The sequence below is a fragment of the Erpetoichthys calabaricus genome, chromosome 6 (assembly GCF_900747795.2).
Source record: "Erpetoichthys calabaricus chromosome 6, fErpCal1.3, whole genome shotgun sequence".
Classification (NCBI taxonomy): domain Eukaryota; kingdom Metazoa; phylum Chordata; class Cladistia; order Polypteriformes; family Polypteridae; genus Erpetoichthys; species Erpetoichthys calabaricus.
Window position 1 is genome coordinate 178,556,907 of NC_041399.2, and position 20,351 is coordinate 178,577,257.

General features: G+C 34.9%; 1 protein-coding gene across 2 annotated transcripts in view; it reads left to right on the forward strand.

Moving 5' to 3' along the window:
* Positions 1-20,351, forward strand: part of ptprn2 (protein tyrosine phosphatase receptor type N2) — a 1,061,581-nt gene that overhangs the window by 1,027,312 nt on the left and 13,918 nt on the right. For both annotated transcript variants that reach the window (XM_028804141.2, XM_028804142.2), the window contains exons 15-19: positions 1,739-1,886; positions 2,904-2,977; positions 15,433-15,510; positions 18,925-19,044; positions 19,222-19,388. In XM_028804141.2, coding sequence (XP_028659974.2) covers positions 1,739-1,886; positions 2,904-2,977; positions 15,433-15,510; positions 18,925-19,044; positions 19,222-19,388 — 587 coding nt within the window. The remainder of the gene's footprint in view (positions 1-1,738; positions 1,887-2,903; positions 2,978-15,432; positions 15,511-18,924; positions 19,045-19,221; positions 19,389-20,351) is intronic.

Consider the following 20,351-nt stretch of genomic DNA (forward strand, 5'->3'; position numbering starts at 1 on the left):
GGGTTGTAATCCCTTCTTCTAGAGGTGTGAGGCAACAGCTCTTATTCTATGCAACTGTGCATCAATACTAAATAACAATATACAAATACAGTATACCATCAATATTTTTGCATTCTTGCAGCACTATATCTTGTAGTTAACTGCAAAGCATTTCACTCAAAGAATCCCATTCCATTTATAAGCTTCCATCATCTGATAAAAGTTTCTTATTTAATTTCTTAAGATATACTGTATATCTCTGATGGAACTACTGTAGATGGTATAAATAAAGTAACATGTATTAAAGAACATTATTTGTATATGTCTTGGGGTGTTTATTCGAACATGAAAATTTTAACTCTCTGCAAATATGAATATCCAGTAATATATTTATAATATACTAGAAGAAATAAAATGATGAGGAAAGTGGAAAGGTGGTATGGTGAAAAGCGCAGAGTCCTAGGTTCAGATCCTGACTGGAGCAGTGTCTGTGTCACATATTGGCCTAATATGTGGGAATGTGTCTGGTGTTGGGGATAAATCATTAAAAGTAACTTGCATTACATAGTCATGATGCTTACTTATTACAAGTAATGTTTATACTAATTTTATTGAAGTAAAAATACCAGCGTTACTTAACCAAAAATAAATAAATAAATAATTGTATTTTGCAAAGTTTTGCATTTATTTAGTAACATCATTCTCGAGTCTGCTGTGGATATCTGACAGCTAAGGAGGAACAGGTTAAGCATGTGTGTAGCATGCAGTCAAATAAAAACAACTGAACAGAAAGTATAAATTTGCATGTAATGCTGCATGTACTGAGGGTAAATTTAATTGTCCCTTTTTAATGTCATAGGAAGCCAGCAATAATTGCAGAACCACAAGGTGTAAAGCAGGAAGCAAACATGGTGGATGCCAATCCTATGCAGGCCTCAATCATACCCCCAAGTAGAAAAGATTGTTCTATGTGCAATATGATAATAGAAGCCTATTACGAAGTGTCAGTTTAATTTTCATCCAGCTGTTTGCTATAGATATATTGAAACAGTGTGATCTGGTGGTATAGTGGCCAGTGTTGATACCACAAATCTTCTGGGTCTCGCTTTGGGGATAGAAAAAAGGGGATCAGTGTTATTTGCTTCACTGCACATGATGGACTAACCATAGTTGCAAAACACAAGAAAGTCATCCAATTCAGCTGTGTTTCTGATTGGTTATGTGAAGGTTCCTGTATGGGCTTAGGAGTAATAACAAATAGTGGCCAGTGAAATTTGCATTTTTTTTCATATAAAAAGAAAAATTAACACAAACGTAATGCACTGTTTGTAACATATTACATTTTACAATATGAATTTTGTAACATGTTTATTTACATTTTTGGTAAGTAATGAATAAAATAACTAAGTAATATTCCCCAATACTGAATGTACCATGGAATGGACCATCACCCCATCAAGGATTAGTTTTCATCTTGGAGCTAGTGCTGACATGACAGTCAAACACCTCACCCCCAACAACTGTGAACTGGATTGGTGGATTAGAAAAAGGATAGATACGATGATGACCAAATTTTTGACTTTCTATACAAGTTTTTGTCTTTCAGTGAATAATTTAAAAATGTGATGGAAGTGTTATAGGTTTGATATGTCTTTATTATTGAATAATCTACTGTATTTTGTCTGTTCATACTGTAAAAAACTGTGATGTCATGTTTGTATAATTATAATGTAATTCTTTTCATTTATTTTGTTTTTAGTCTTACATGGAAGACCACTTGAAAAACAAGAATCGTTTGGAGAAAGAGTGGGAGGCGCTCTGTGCCTATCAGGCTGAGCCCAATGCTACCACAATAGCACTGAAAGAAGAAAACAGGAAGAAAAACCGCAGTGAAAAAGTCGTTGCTTGTGAGTATTTCTCAGAGATGTTCTCTAAATACTTCATTGCCTGCCATGCAAAAGTAAGAAACCGACATAGATATTCAAAAGTATGTTGAGTGCGGCCAGTGGGTTCCATTACTTTTTTACACACACATTCTCAAAGGCATCATTTTTTTTTTATTTTGCAATTGGTGCACATAAATAATGATATGAATGTTATGTACATTTAATGACATGTACTGTATGTCTACAAAGATTTGTTCAACTGCAGACAAATAGAATAATGGGTATTTTTCTTGTGAGGCAGGTCCTCTTATTAGTTGATTTCCATCCATCCATTTTCCAACCCGCTGAATCCGAACATATGGTCACGGGGATCTGCTGGAGCCAATCCCAGCCAACACAGGGCACAAGGCAGGAACCAATCCTGGGCAGGGTGCCAACCCACCGCAGGACACACACAAACACACCAAGCACACACTAAGGCCAATTTAGAATCACCAATCCACCTACCTGCATGTCTTTGGACTGTGGGAGGAAACCGGAGAGCCCGGAGGAAACCCACGCAGACACGGGGAGAACATGCAAACTCCACGCAGGGTGGACCCGGGAAGCGAACCCGGATCTCCTAACTGCGAGGCAGCAGCGCTACCACTGTGCCACCCTAGTTGATTTCCCCAACAATAAATAAAACTTGCTATCTATCCCAGTTCACGTCTAATTTAAATTGTAGGAAATGGTGTAGAAGACAAAGCCATGTGTAGGAATAAGTAATTAATGGGTTAAATTTAAATTACCAGTTTAACTTTTTTTAATAAAATCAGCATATAAATATTATATTTTAATGTTCAAAATATTGCACACTACATACTTCTAAAGGTTTAAAGTCACTTATATTGACTACTTTTCAGTATAGTCATTCCCTTTTTTTATCTTGACTCAATCTTTTCCTGTGCAAGAAAAAAATATAGTTGAAGTGTCTATAATTCATTCCTTTAAGAGGAAAAGAAAAACGAGATCGTAAATTATGCATTTATATTACAGATGATCATTCCAGAATAACCTTGAAGGCTGAAAATAACCATGGCAATTCAGATTACATCAATGCAAGTCCAATTGTGAGTATCATTCTGGCATACAAAATCATTTGCTCTCCAATCTAATATTTGATGATTTTCTAGAATTTCCTAGGTTTTGCAGTAATCGTGATCTCGTACATTAAAGTTATAATAACTTGTGCTTTTTTAATGTGTGATTATAAGGTACTATATTTAGAATATGTTTAAAAATTCATAATTCTTAAATATATGATGCTTTAATTTTTCTGTACTACCTATGATGTGTAAGTAACATTGTACTTTGGAGAATGGGTGTGGGTTTAATTTTTATTATCCATGTATATTTTGTTCAGTTGTACTTGACTTTGATTTCTAAGAACATTACTGTTTCCTTGATATCTTAAGAAATTATCTTGTATCTCTAATAGATAGATAGATTTATGTTTGAAAGCTTTATGTTTAATTGAAATAATTTTTAAATCAGAAAACAAACAACATTCCTTAGTAGTGCCTTTTAATAACTTTTTTAATTAAGAAAGTCATTTTAGGGATTGTTGAATGACAAATGATATTATGTTTTAGGTTTAATTAGTTCATTATTACAATTAATATGCTAACATTTCCCTTGTATTTAAAATGTATTAATTTTCTAGGACCACAATTTTCTAATCATAATTACACTGTAAGAAAAATCATTCTAATCCAAAAAATGACTTCCATGTGAACATATTGGTTATAATCATTTGCTATTTCATATGGCCATACACTTGCAGAACTGCTTTCTCCTGGTCAGGGATGCAGGGAACATGATTTGGGTTGGCAATTCACAGAAACTAGGAATCAGACCTGGGTGGGGGAACCACCACAAACAGGCAACTGAGTTCTTATTAATACTGTTAGAAATGCTGTTGCTGACAGTGAAAATATTTTTAAACATTGCTAAAATCATAATGTGCACTAAATAACAAATTGTAATGCAGCATTTTCAAATTTACTTTGAATAGTATAATAATATTGCAGTTTTATTTGTTTTTGTGTTAAAATTGAATACTTTTAGTAGTAATAATTACCTCAGTGCTATATGACAGTACTAAGCTGTTTTAAATTACTGTACAGCAGTGCCATATAATAATGGAGAATTGTATGTGCAAAATGATTTTTTTCCTTTTTTATAGCATGATTACTTCTGTATTATCATTTTAAGCACAAAAAGTAAAAAAAATATGGTTAGGAAAATAAACGTGGTTCATAATTTCCCAAGGGACTGGTGAAAAGGGTTTTCATTCAAAGACTGAGAAAACCTTGCATTCTGAAAGCAGCATCTTTGATATTGCTGTATAGCAGCACTTTTTCCCTGGAGAAGTGTTTTATACGTACAGATATGGTAGTGAAGGGTTTTGTAAGAACAATTTATGTCTTTAAAAATGGCGAGATAAATTTGTATTGAAAACCTTACTAGGTTGGTTGGTGTAATTATTGTGTAACTTTTTGGCTAATCACTTTCATCACGCCAACAATTAAACATCAGACACCAGTGTTAATAATACAATAGAGTAGGTGCTTTAATGTTTCCTTAAAAGTATTACAGAATTGTAATAGTTACAGATTTATGATTTAATAAATTTGAATTATTAAAATTAAGTGTAAATAAAAATAAATTAAATGTTGAAACTTCAAGTAGAAACTGTAGTTGGTTTAAATAAATTTAGTCCACATTAAATTTCAGGGCAATCACTCATAAGTAAATAATGCATAATTTTACTTTGAAATCAAGGGACTTAATAGTAATGGGAAAGTACCTTGTCACTATCAGAGACAAGCACCCATCAACAACCTTAACATGTTAGCACACTAATTGTTAAATGCATACACCATATAGTATTATTCGAATAAGTACTGCACATTAATATATTGTGGAAAGTGAGTGCACATTTCAAGCTCTCTGCTAATAACTTATCATTGTTAATGGATTCTAAACTAGAACAACATATGTACTAGTGCTGGGCAATATTGACAAAATTCAATATCATGAATTTTTCCTAATATATCACAATATCACAGTATTTACTGATATTATATATCTGCAGTTAGTTTTACGGATCTTTCTCAATTGTGTATCTGCTAGCAAGACCAATTACTGAGCTTTTTAGAGCTTTCTTTAAAAAGCTTCCAAGACTCATCTGCTGTTTTGGTTTAAAAGTATCAGCAACCAAATCTAATGTTCCTTGCACAAACTTGCACACACAAAAGCATAAATATTTTTCTCTTAAAGTTTTTGAGAAGTGACTGGTGCTTATAGTTTTTGTTACTGTCACAACAGGAAAAGAATATTGTCCTCAAATTGCAACATATTTTCAATTTTCAAATAGCAATTTAATGTGATATTGTGTAGAGATTATATGATTTTGGAAAAATATGTAATTGCTTTCCCTTACTAAGCATTGACTTAATGAGGTATGAGATTTGTAAGCTCTTGCTTATTAGCTTCCAGTCCTCATTAATATAGTGTAAAGTCAAGCTTATATGTGGTACAGATGGGTGGTCTGACCACAGATTGTTGTGCAATTAATTTAATCTCTGACGTGAATTCATTAGACTTTTGTGGGAGCAGTGTTTTGGTGAAGTAACTGTGACATGGCGTTATATGCCTGGTGTCTAGTGTTTTGAGTAAATTTTTTACTCCACCCTTTTCAACCATATAAATGAGAAACATGTCCTTAGCAATGTGATCTGTTATGACTTTCATAATTTCATTTGTTCATTTGCTTTTTTTTCATATAGACACTTGCTGGCAAATCACTTGGAGATACTGTAGTACATTGACTTAAAGTTGGTTTTACTTTTGTTTTTAGCTTCATGTTAAAAGCAGCTGCATCTCACCTTTTCAGACATTAATGGTATACTATAGTGTGGCTACTCTTGAGGTGTGCAAAAAGGTTGCTTGTTTTGCCACCCTTTGTAGTAATGTGCTGCTTGAAAACTTTATTTATTACATTAATTTGGTCAGTGTCAGTATCTTTAAAAGCAAACCAGGACCAAATGATAGATGCAGCTTTTTGTTTCAGTATCGGTGTAGGAAAGGTGGAGTCATTCTTGTATGCCTCAGCTTTGATGTACTAAAGAGTTGGCTGTACTAGGGCAATTGGAATCTGAGACTTTAAATTTTGAAATTTTATGAACTTTATTAGTCTATTTAAAACAGGACTTAAATTTATCTTGCTTACCATTTGGTGTTTTAGGTTCTCTCTGCACTATTTGAAACAGCATATTGTGCATTGGGTTTATAAGAGGAAATTCATTCTAAAAGAGTACATTTAACTGATTTAATATTCCCTGGGGTGGCATGGTAGTGCATTACGATAATGCATTCCAAAGCCAATCCATTCATTGTTTGTGTGGACTGTGTGCTTGTTCTCCCCATGTCTTTGTGTGTTTTGCTACTGCTGTTGCAGCTTTCCACCCACATGTAAAACATTTGTGGATGGTTGTGTGCACACACAAGTCATGTTTAAAGCTAATTCCTCCTTTTCTGCACATCACTGCTGGGATAGGCTCCCCTGTTCCCCACAAGTGCAACAAAGAAGTACAATTGCATACCCTCTGAATAATACAATAATTTCAAGTGTATGGTCAGAATGTGTTCAGAAACAACATTTTGTGAAGCATTATTATACAACAACAGAGGTTCAGTGTTTGTGGAATAGCAGAGACTGTGTGGGGTAATGCACACATTTACAGCTGTCATTTGTGGTGTTAGTGAAAAATTAAGTCTGATAAATTTTTATTTTTAGAGAAGCTTTATTGATTTAAATCTCATTTCCTCTAAATAAGATATATACTGCTCAAAATAATTAAAGGAACACTTTTTAATCAGAGTATAGCATCAAAACAGTAATGATTTACCAGATGGAGGCCACTGATATTTTTCCCTCCTCATCTTTTCTAACTGTTTTTTCACTAGTTTTGCATTTGGCTACAATCAGTGTCACTACTGGTAGCATGAGGCGATACCTTGACCCTACAGAGGTTGCACAGGTGTCCAACTTCTCCAGGATGGCATATCAATACGTGGCATTGCCAGAAGGTTTGTTGTGTCTCCCAGCACAGTCTCAAGGGCATGGAGGAGATTCCAGGAGACAGCCAGCTACTCTAGGAGAGCTGGACAGGGCCGTAGAAGGTCCTTAACCCATCAGCAGGACTGGTATCTGCTCCTTTGGGCAAGGAGGAACAGGATGAGCACTGCCAGAGCCCTGCAAAATTACCTCCAGTAGGCCACTGGTGTGAATGTCTCTGACCAGGTGGCCTGAGGCCCCGACATCCTCTAGTGAGCCCTGTGCTCACTGCCCAGCACGGTGGAGCTCGATTGGCATTTGCCATAGAATACCAGAATTGGTAGGTCCACCACTGATGCCCTATGCTTTTCACAGATGAGAGCAGGTTCACCCTGAGCACATGTGACAGACATGAAAGGGTCTGGAGATGCCATGGAGAACGTTATGTTGCCTGTAACATCAGCATGGCCGGTTTGATGGTGGGTCAGTGAAGGTCTGGGGAGGCAGATCCATGAAGGGACACACAGACCTCTATAGGCTAGACAATTTTTTTGAGCAGTTTTATATTTTGAAATGATGTAAAATTGAAATTTTATTTTATATAATAGTCAAATGATATCTGCCATAATAAATGCATCCAAGTTGAGTTCTTGTGATAACTTGCCCTTAGACAAAAACAATATTTTCTAATTTGTAGCTGAAACAGTGAATATTCTGTAGGGAGTCTCAGTCATGCAGTACGTTTATTAATTCAGTCTGACAATTGTTAACCTAATGGAGTCCTTAAATATTGTTTGGCGTGGGCTTTGGTATTCTTGACTGGACCTTCAACTGGCAAATACATGGCTACTATTGGCAGTGTAATCATTTGTGGCTGTCAGGGTGTTTTAGAATGTGGTAACACTACTGAAATATGCATGAGGACTGTTTAGAAGTACCCTAATAGGTAGTGAAGAAGGTGCAATCCCTATTTTCTGTGCATGCAATCCACATCTTTGGTTCTGCAAAGTTTGATATAAAACAACACATATCCTGTGCCTCCTTTAGGGAACTGCACGCATTCCACACATGCTGGATGTTAGAAAGTGTATTACATAAGTGAACACAGTAGTCTCACTTGTTTAAAAGTAGAACAGGCTTCTGAAAGACACATCTGAGAACCTCGTCTTCTACCTGAGATGACCTGCGTTTAATATGCACAAGGAGTGGCATGGTTCTGGGGTTCATTAGACCTACACTGGAATAGACCTGACATTTTCATGGCAAGAACCAGTAACTGAAGTGGTAGCTGGTGGTCAGGTTTAAAATTAAATATTTTTCGTGTAGGGAATTACTTGGTGGATAAGTGGGAGCTAAAGGAGTAAAGTGCCCTTCTTACAGTTTAGGGATGACAAGGTCTGTTAATGTGACCCAAATAAGCCATATAAATGTTCTGGTTTTATAACTGTTACTTTTTGTGCTCTCGTTGTCTTCTTTTTTTTCCAATGTTCAATTTTTTTATAGTCAATAAGCAACCTTCAGGTGACTCTATGCTAGTGATGAAAGTATGAAGAATGATGTTGCAACAAAAAGTAAAAATTAAAGAGGGCAAGGCTGCCTATGGAAGACACATTCTATATTTTTACCTTTTAGACATAAGATATTTCAGTTACATTTTTATCACTAGACACTATAGTTTTTTTATGTTTGTAATTAAGCTGTAATCTAGGCCTAATCTTTAAAATGAAATGCAGCATATTTAAATGGGTTTCCTAATTTATTTATTTATTTGAATCACAGTAAAAGAGGAAACAACTAGAGACAATTTCATGTAGCAAGATTTAGATTTATCTGCCATTCCTGTAATTGCTCTGAGTTAAATTGGCCTAGCCAATAATTATGTTTCCTGTACAATAGCATCTACTTGAGAATGTAATATGTATGAATGCCATTCACTTACTGCAATTGGTGACACATTTTGGCCTTCATTATTATGTTTTACTCATTTTCAGCAGCTTCTTGACAGCAGTGTATTAAACTGAAAATAGACAAAACTTGTTTTCTGAGTGAAGCCTGCTGTCTTATCCTAGATGTGTATTGTTTTTTGTACATAAAATAGGTAATTTGTAAACCAAGCAAGTTGTTAACCAAGCACTCAGTCTCAGTGTCACCCTTTTGAGCTTCATGCAGGTGTTTTCATGGCTTGTTGAACAGGCCTGTGGTAATCTCTAAAGTAGGATGAAATACACAGTCTTTCTAGTCCAGAGATGAAAAGCTCAGAAGTGGCACTTTTACAACTGAAAACACATGAGCCCATATTTTAAGATGTACCAGTGTCTGCTTTTAAGAAATGTCTCAACATTTGCTTTCTACCTACTTTGAATAAATGCAGCTTTCTGTTTGTTTTGGAAAATCATTTTTGGTTGGTTTCTTTTTTTTTTTTTACATTTTTATAGTTTAAAATATGGATAACACATACTGTATGGAAGATCATTTAAAATTTTTATTAAATACCCTCAATACAAGTTGCTTATTCATTATATAAGTTATTGATTTGTCAGTAATCATTGGTGCTGGTTGTGTATTGCTTTTTTCAACGTTTATTTAATTTCTTTTCATTCATTTATCTTTTATTTTTGCTTAGCCAAGACAGAAGGCATTGCATAGGGCAGGACTGAGGTTCTTGTTGTGGCAGGTTTTACACTTTATTGTTTATTAGATATAAAAGTAATATTCTACTTAACAGTATATGCTTTAAATTAAAAAATACTTAACGCTATTAGCCTTTAGATAAGGCCATCATCGCATCCTACACTCTACATGCCATTGTTTAAAAATATCTCTTCTTAGTAACAAAAAACAATAAAACTTGCAACATTGGAATGGCGCCACAGACTTATGCATTTCTTAAAATGCTTCCATAATTCCAAAGCACTGCCATTTTTGCCCATGTGTAGTCAGCTGCCTGTTTCACCACCCCAAAATAATTATATTAATAAAAGCAATAAAAACAAAACCATAAACCTAATTTAACTGAAAAATTATATTCACAACTCTGAGAAGGTCCGTAATTAAAAGAAGCTCTGTTAGCAATCATGGTAATTGCAAGCCAGCCAATAACAAGTTCAAGTCAAGTCAAGTTGGGGAGTATGCACTGGTACAGTGTGTTGCCGCTCCCACTACATGACGAAACAACTCAGGATCCCGGCTGGCAATCCCCCTGGGAGACACAGTCCCACCCTCCGGAAATGACCGTCTAAATGCCACAGCCAGGTGTTATGTGGGCGACCCCTTGGCCTGGTCCAGCCACTCGAGTCCCTAACAATGAGGATCTTACGAGCTGGATCACCCTCGGAGAACACGCCACATAGCCGTAGTGCTGTAACTGACGTAGCCAATAACAGTGGGCAGTGGGTTAAAAATTGGAGAATGAGTAGTGGAATGGTCAGTGAGAAAAGTATAGCTGCAAAGATGAAAGGGAATATTCACAAGATGTTAGCAAGAACAGCAATGATGGAAGTCTGAAAAAATAGGCGTTCAGGAAATGAAAATGCAATGATAGATGTGTGAGGTGAGCCAAATGAATCGAGCAGAGAACAAGTAGGAGCTTAAAGGTGGAAGGGATATGGTGAAAGACTCTAGTGGACTAGAGGAAAACATTGTGTGAAGAAGATTATTAGAGATCAAGCTGTCAAGAGAAAGAAAGAGATGGGACCATAAACCAGATGGAAAGATGAAAGATGTGGAGGGGATGTGTAATAAGGAGATGGTCTGAAAAAGAATGCAGTGGAAGAGGAAAATACACCTCTGCTGTGACAATCCCAATTAAGTTAAAAGCCAGAGGGAAAGAAGATAACGTTTAACCAATAATGTTTGGAAAAGTTATTTACATTGCTGTTATTGCTGTTGGGCCAAGGCATGACAAATGTTGTTAGTGTGTCCATGTTTCTGTCCACATGTTGCTTGTTCAAATTCTTATTTCACCATTTTTGCTTTCATCTTCAGTTATTTTGCTGAAGTTGTGAAAGTGATTGATATTGTATAGGTTTTTAAGCAATTTTCATTTTCTTATGGTCAATACAATTGTACCTACAGTAGTTTCCAGAAAAATAAAACGTGACTCATTTGTACTATACCGGCCAATCAAGTGTTGACTAAACCTAGTACCTAAACTTGTTTATAGTTTTAGAGAAATGCGTCATCAACAAATATAATTTTCTGTGATGCTTGTATGTAATGTAGAAATGAGATGTCCAAACAAAGAGAAGTCCAAGCTGTTACTTTGAGGGAAAAATATTACATTAGCCATGCTTTAGTTTTAAATGTCTTGGACTTGCCCTAACAAATTTTGTGGAAAAAAAACTCATTCAGTCCTCCAATTTTTGATACATTTGTGTAACAGTTAGAGTTTTTCATGTCAAACAGTATTATTTGCTCCCTTGTTTCATACTGTACATACTTTTTAAGAGATATCTTAAGGGTAGGTTTCAACGTGGGCCACTGCTTCATATCTCCAATGAATTAATGTTTTTTCTGTGTGTGAGTGTGTGTGTGAATGAGTGCTCAACTCAGGATTTATTCCTGTCTTGTACCCAATGCTTCCACTATAGTCTATATTTTCTCTGTGGCCTTGAAATTGATTTAACTGGTTCAGATAATGGATAGTTAAGTGGATATTTCGTTATGGATTGTATTGGAGTAATTTTTGCAAACACAGGGCACAGTGTCACTTTACCTGACTCTTTGTAAATTATATTACTTTAAACATTCCTCACATTGGCACCTTTCAAACCACGATGCCTGCAGGTTTCTATCACAACCAACCTTTTAAACAGAACCCAGCCGCTGCCTTTAATTAAAGTTATTGATTAATTTGTTGCCCAATCCCAGTGAAATGGACTGAGATCTTGTCTAACTGTTTAGCCTTAATAATCAGTCATCGCTGCTTGCAGCTACTTTTTCTTTTGCATTTTTAACATTCTTTTGGTGGCTTTCATTTATCTCCTTTATTAATTTAATGTCTGTTCCTATATTTATATGCCTACTGACTAATTGGCTTTACAAAATGTATATAATACCCGAGGACCTGTGAAGCATTATTTTGACATCTGAATAAAAACAAAAGACCAAAGGTAGCCAATAAAAATACTTCAAAGATGTACATCAACGCATTATCTGAACCCACATTTACCCAGTATAGGTTGATGGGGAACATTAGGCATAAAACTGAAACCAGCCATTGAGAATTTTCCTGTCTATCAGAGGTGATACCCATGCTCATAATTATACTCCCTTACACAGCCAATTAAAAGTCCTCAATTAACTTAATGAGATTGGCATCAGGATGTGGCAAGAAGCTGGAGTACCTGGGGAAAAATGCAGTGACATAAGGAAATACATGCTTAATCCTCAAAGACAGTGAAAATGTTGGCATTCAAACCCAAACTCATAGTTTTGTGAGGCAGCAACAGTAAAAATTGTGTTAATGTGCAATTGAATGTTTATTATAAAAAGATAAAAAAACAACTGTGGTTCAAATATACTCTTGTAAGTTAAACTTTAGATAATTAACACTGAGTTAAATAGTTCATTCAAAATCTGTTTTCATTTATATCTTTGTATTTTGTTACATATATGGTAGCTTATGCAAAATGCATTAAAATACATTTAGTATTTACATTACTAATAGTATTTACATTATTTTGAGCTTTCTTTTTGTATGTAGAATTCAGATGATCAGGAATTTTACTATGGATTTTGCAGCCATTACCGCGTAACTTATTTAACCTAAGTTGACGATGACTAAACCAAACTTAGGAAAATAGGTATAATACAGATTTGGCCTACTGTACATTAATCTGTCTCATTCCATCTGAATTAGCTTACATGTTTAAATTTCACAAAGCAGTAAAGACAGGCATTCTGTAGAATTTTGAAGATGATTTTATATTGGACAGGAAGCCAATATGGTCAAATCAATTTTGTGGTAATTCAGTAATTGAATCTGGTAATTTGGTTTGAGTCGAGATTCTGAAAGGAAGAAAAAAAGGCTCAGCTACTACACTACCAGTTTAACACAATCTGGAAGCAACAAGGGACATGCTTAATGGATATGACTTTGTCTTTCTGGGCAGCTGTGCTATAATCATGGGGAAATAGCAACAATATCAGGTTTACATCCATTCCTTCATTCATTTTCAAAACCCAGTTACTTTTACACAGGTTCTCTGAGTGGAGGGGTAAAGTCTATCCAGGCGGTATCTGACATCAGGTAGACAGCAGCCCAAGGCACTTTCACAAGCATTTACACAGGTCTAATTCAGTGTTGCCAAACAATCTAATCTGTATTTCTATGGGATTTAGAAAAATGAACAAATTCCATGCAGAAAGTGTCTGAGCTGAGGTCTTTGTAAAGTACCATTGTAGCAGAGTGGGCAGTGATGATGCACGTCATTGACAGAATTCGAATCCAAGACTCTGGAACTAAGAAAAAATCCACTAACTACTGTACCTCCATGCTAATTAGTATTATAATTAATTGTAATTATATTCCAATAATAGGATAATATAAATTAATGAACATTTATTAATTTACTGTTGGAGTATCTAAGAAGACACTTTATTATGTATTGTCTGACTATTTATGTAATTCCAGTGCTAAGGCTATCATTATTCCTGTCACATAAGTTATTAAATACATGGTCTTCCAGAGCTCTAGTTTGCCCTGAAGCTTCAAATCTTATGTCTGTGAACTAACTGTGAGGAGGTTGCTTGTTCTCTCCTTGTCTGATTGAGTTTTCATTGTGTGCATATTTCTAAATTGGCCCAGAATGACTGAGTATGTGTGTGTTTGTTCTTAAAGAGTATATGCAATAGGCATGCACTGTCTCCAGGGTTGCTTCCCACCTTTTACCCAGTGCTGCTGGCATAGGCACCTATTCCCTATGACTGTAAATTGAAGAACAGATTAGACCATGGATGGGTGGATGAGTATTGATGTCCTAAATATGAACACATAAGTGATTATTGAGACTGTACACATTATTTTTCTTTCCTGTTTCTAAGATTCCTTTTAGTACATTTAACTAGAAAACAATATCACAAACTAAAATCAGATTTATTCAAGCTAAGTTATATCATTTGTTAGAATTAAAAAAAAACATTTACTAGAGAAGGTACTGATATTTGGAAAAAGTAATGATGCATTTATCCATTTTCAAACCTTCTCAGTTCATTTCAGTGTTTATCCCTGGCTGAATAAAGTGCAAGGCAGAAATATACCCTGAACTGAACATCTGTCGCAGAGCTCAAGTACCATCACTAGATCAGTTAGGAAACACCAATTAACCTAACATGCATGCATTTGGAATGTGGGGAAAAACATAGAGGGCCAGATGAAAAGCACCCGTAAACACAAGACAAATGTGCAAACTCCACACAGATAGTGACCGGGTTGGGAAATTAATCCAGTCTTTTAAATCTGAGAGACACTAGCACTATGCCCTGCACCACTGTGCTGCCCTTAAAAAGGCAAAGAGGAACACAGAAAATACTGAGTGAAAATACTCCAGAAAAGCCATTGTTCACTGAGTCAGTAATTGTCAGAAACAATGAAATGAAACAATACAGATAAATTAACAAGGAGTCAACACAAGGTCAGACAGTAATGTAACCTGATTTTGTCTCAGTTGCACCTGTGTGTACATGTCTGGGAGGGTGCCTTAAAAAATATACTTTTGCAAAATAAACAATATGAGAAAATCACAAAAATTCCAAAAAGTGGAGTTGAAAAGAAAAACAACATTCTTTGGTATTTCAGCTTTGTCTCAAAGTAACGGCCCACTTAAAAGCAGGAATTGACAAGTGATTAAGATATCAACTACAACATTACCTTGCAGGTACAGGTGGTATGACTAGGAACCCTTAACACGAACACTTATGACATTTTTATTTTACAAATTTATGAGTATTAATAAAACCATTCTTTTCAAACATTCTAAAGAAAATAAGCAGACACTTCAACTAGATCTTTAAACCATCTATCATTTTGCTGAGACAACTTAACCCTCCTTTAGGTCTACAGCACCCTGTACCATTGGAACTGGGCATAAGGCGGGTTGGTGTGGTAAATTTGTTTTAACTGATAGCCTTGAAGGGGTAAAACAGAACATAAAATATGGAATACATAGAGGACTTTTGCAGACTAGTGAATTAAGTCCTCATACCTTAATTATGATTAAGAACCCAGTGAAAGAAAGCATACAGCTATTAACTCCCCACATTTTCTTAATGTAAGAAAGTGAAAAAGTAGATCTTGATCACCAAATCCTGTTCTTCGTCTGTGTAAAGTTCATCTTTCTCTTACCTTTTACAGAGCCTGGAACATGAGGAAAATGCATGTGGAAATTGCCATAAAAATGTGTATAATCAGTCATGATGATAGCAGTCTGTTAACACAGTTTACTTTCATTTCTCCCTGCCCAGATGGACCATGACCCCAGGAACCCTGCATACATCAGTACTCAAGGTCCACTGCCAGCTACTGTTGCAGATTTCTGGCAGGTAAGAAGAAATCACCACTTATTAATCACGTATAAACCAAATACTCTTTCATCGTTGTGTTAATATAGTCTCTGACCACTTTGTGTTAATATAGTTTCTGAGCAGAGCCGTTATATAAGAGCCACATGTTTTCATCAGTTTGCTCAGCTGTTATGTCTAAAATCGTTTTTATTTTTGAAGTATTTTTTCTATCCTCTTAACTAACTAACAATCCAAAAACATGCAGAATTATTTTCAACTTCTATGTTATTGAAAGAAGATTCATTTTATAAAGTATCGTACATTAACTCGGTCATCTGTGTTAGTTGACAAAGCATTTTGTTCAGGCCCAGCAATGTTTCCTTGTGAATAACTAAGTAACCAGAACTTCAGTGAATGATGAACTAAATACAGTTTGTTGAGTCTTTCATTAACTAGAGCGTAACAATTCTGAAAAACTGTGTCAATGTTCATTGTGGAGGTCAGCAATAGTGTGATTTATTAAAGTTGGAGAGGGGAGTTACCATAAAGTTGCTTATGTAGCATCCCCAACAAACAAGCTACAAACATCTCAAGAAGAGCAATGTTTTCAGTTTATGGTGCTCTTTAGTGACTCTAGACCTAGACAGCCTGTGACTGGTTACTGCACCTGGTTAGTGTATGCATTCATCCAGGGCCAGAGGCTTAAACCTTGATCAACCCTGGATGAATCACCAGGCCATCTAAGAACTCACTCAGAGAAATACACACACCCCAACAGTCATTGACATCAGGCCAATTTTAGCCACCCTAACCTGCATGTCTTGTTATCTGATGATTGGGTGATGTCAACTTTGACACTTTGTAATAGCCTGCTTTGTTTTGATGATTCAGTGGCCAAGCATATTGTTTACTGTCTGAGGAAGATAAGAAGTTGTTTCAAGAACATTTGTTTTAACAGGTTTTTAGACATGTTTCTTCAATTTTAAAGCTTTGCATAACCAGAAATGTTTGAAATCAGTGTGCATTGTATTTAAGGAAATATCTACCTATAGTGTATTTTATATTTATCCATGTCTGATTACTGGACCTGAAACAATGGCTTTGATCAAAAGACCAAAGAGAGCAAATCTACAACCATGATCTACAGGGTGATTGCTCTGTGTAACCTTTCTGTTATATATTCAAACCAATCTGGTTTGGAACAGTGAAGTATATCACAATAAAAACTTCTGTATCCTTCTTTGGTTCTAATTTTCAAGAGAAAATAACAGCAATATGCTACAAATGTCAGTAGCATGCAGCTTCTGAATTCACAGTTAAACAAATCTATTCCTTTTACATTGTGTATATTAGAAAACAGTGGTGAGGTGGTTTATTATAGGAGTCAGAATCAGAGCTATGTTTCCTAATGCAAATATGTACTTTATGTTACATATTTGCTATAAGACAGAAACATAACTAAAATGCCATGAGTTATAGATGCACTATAAAGATGAATTTAAAATACATATAGATGCTAAATTGCAAATAACAAACTATTTTTCTACATGGCATTTGTGCCATTACCTTTCCCTACATGATATAAATATGATGATTATAAGCAACAGGAAGCCTGAGGTTCGATCTTTGGAATTTATATTTAAGAAACAAAACATTTTGCATTATTCATGTTGCAAACATTCCATTTGTTTGTATTTAAGGTTTTTTTAAAACAGAAATGTTCACGTAAACTGAAAGTTATCAAAAAGGCAGGAGACACTTACTATTTAAAAAAATATTTACATATGAAATGCAGTTAAAATTTATATTAGTACATTCCCTGATACAAAATAAAGAGTATGTAATGTTTTTATTTTTATACGAATGTATAAAGCACTAACCAGAGTTAGCTTCTGTATTTACCTACTATGTTGTACCAAGCAATATAAAGTCTTACAGTAGTTCATTCTGTTTCTGCTTTAAACCAGAAAGGTTTGATATTTTCTGTTGAATATATTAGTCCAGATGTCCTCAGTGAGGAAGTGTTTACAGCCTAATCTGACATTGTCGACTCAATGGCAAATGTTCTAGAGGCAGTACAGTGAGCTGTCACATTTTTCTCCTTACCTCTGGAAAAATACTGTTCTATTCCTGTTGCTCTTGTTTTTTGTTTATTCTAAAATGTACAATATTTAAACTTTATTTCACAATATTTGTGGAAATGGAAAACAGGTGTATTTTAAATTAAACATATGGAAGGTTTCTTTTGAATAAAAGCCCAGACAGACCTTTAATGCTCTTGTTAAAGCGTTTCTTTTTTTTGGTTATTAGATCATAGTAAATTCACTTAGTTTGGACAAGCTCATTCATAGAAAATGTTCTGTAATGTCACTCTTGGGCTGTAATGCAATAGTCTATATCATATATTTTATTGCTCTCATAAAATCAGTATTACTCCACATTTTCAATAATGGCTTCATTGGGCCACAGGCACATTAAATTGTTGCATAGCCAGAAATATAATGTGTGAAATGTTTAAAGTAGTGGGAGGCAAACTGTGGATGACAGAAAAGGTGACCATTATCAAAAATAAAAAATTAAGTAAATGGGTGGAACAATTTACTAAAGCTTTGATTCGAGAATGTCACTTTTGCGTGGTTTGAAAGATTAATGCTTAGATGGTCATTGTGTGAGGGCTACCATTTCAGAATTGAAAGCTTAAAGATTTTGTATTATCTTTAAATTTGCTTACTGAATTATGTTTAGAGGCAGTTACCACCTTATATATAATTCAGTAGAGGCATATATTATATCTTTAATTGTATCTTAATTTATTACATTTAGAGTTCATTTGCAAAAATGAACTTAAAAGATTTTTTTACAAAATTTAGTTTTCACAATTTACTGCATTGGGGGAAAAAAGTCCTACAGCTCCTAAAATAAACATAAAAGGGTCACCTCTTCAGATGATGCATACTGAACAAAGTGGGTAAAAAAGACAAATATTAAAAACAATTTGTTTTTGTTTCCGTCAAAAGTGTTGCTTTTAGAATGTGCTCTTGAATGATTGATTGATGCATACTGAATGAAGTGGGTAAATAAGACAAATATTACTAAAAACAAATCCTTTTATTTCCACCAGAAGTGCTGCTTTTGTAGTATATGTCCTATGTGTGATTGGAAATCATTTTAATCTATTGCTAAGCAAGTAAAACAAAAGCATACCTGCTATCTGATGCAAAATAGCTAATATGATGTTTCATTTCTTAAAACAAACATTTTATTCAAAGTCCCTTTTTCTGTTTCTTACAGTTTGTTTGATAAATAGCCGTACAATAAAATGCTATAATGGGATTGACTAGATGTCCTCTGACTAAAATTAATTTTAATTGTGTGTCTGAGTGCGGTATTTATACATGTCACGCGGTAATTAGGCCATCACAGTTTGACCGTAGGCTCTGTCTTTGTCTGCAGATGGTCTGGGAGAATGGCTGTATCGTTATTGTCATGCTTACTCCTCTCACGGAAAATGGAGTCAAACAGTGCTACCAGTATTGGCCAGACGAGGGTTCAAATCTTTACAATATTTATGAGGTAACTGTTCATTTTCCTGTTACTGGAAACAATTTACTTTTTTTGAATGACCAGTTATTTATATAAAAAGGTTTATGTCATAGTCAAAATGGAAAATGGCATTTAACTTTCAACAAACCGAAAAGTAAACTGTAAATCATGTCAAACATTTTGCACTGTATTTGTTATTTATTTAAGGTAAATCTGGTTTCTGAGCACATCTGGTGTGAGGACTTCCTTGTACGAAGTTTCTATTTGAAGAATCTGCAGACAAATGAAACTCGCACTGTGACGCAATTCCACTTTCTCACCTGGTTGAACAAGAGCGTTCCAGAGTCTGCCAGAACCCTTCTGGACTTTCGCAGGTACACACACCCACATATTTGATTCCTGCCCCTACAGCACTTTCCACTTCCACGATGTCTTTTACTAAAAGGCAGAATATGAATTAGAAGTTTGAACCTTCTTTTTTTTCAATTAATAAACACCAGCCAGTCACTGACCCAGCCTGGCTACATATTCTGCTTCTGCATTTCACCTGTATAGAAGTGTGCATTAAGCAGAGTTCAGCAGATGAGGCTAGTTAATTATGAGTAGTGTGTCCAAATAGTTTTTACTTAATATAATATGAATTTGTATGCTTTAAAGTGCAAGATGGGCTTATATATTCTGGAAAAAGGTGATATTAATGTTGTATATTTATTTTTGTTTCAATTTTATTTTTTTAATGGAGCAGCCCCACTTAATCTGCTAAGTACAGAATTTATGCCTGCTTGCAGCATTCATCTGACCTACAGACACACTCATCTCTATATCTGAATTTTAACTTTTCAGTTAGGCAGCTTTTGCTTTTTTCTAAAAAATAGAAAAGGCTCTTTTTCTTTATGAATGTCTTTAAGCACTTTGGGTGGTGCTTATTAGGAAAGGCATTATGTAAAATAAAGACTGTACAATTGATTGATTTTGAGATTATTTTAAAGTGTAAAGGTTGTCAGACGTTGAAACGTGGACAAAGCATTCTGTCACTAAACTAGCTTGTTCATCCTGTATTTCTATGTCTAATTAAATATTTTTTGAGCCTTTAGGGAGCAAATTTACACTTTAAAGAAAGATCACAAAGCTAAAAGATAATTAGTGGAACATGCAAGGGCTTTTTAAAATATAAATTACTCTCTTAATTTCTTGCTTTGTGCCACAGTATTTACTAACAACACTCACATTCAAATGAACACACTCTTATTTTTTTGCCAGCTAATTAGCGGTTGCCAGTGTCATTTTTGTGATGTTGCAGCTAGTAATATGAGCCCAGTTGCATAGTCACAAAAGTG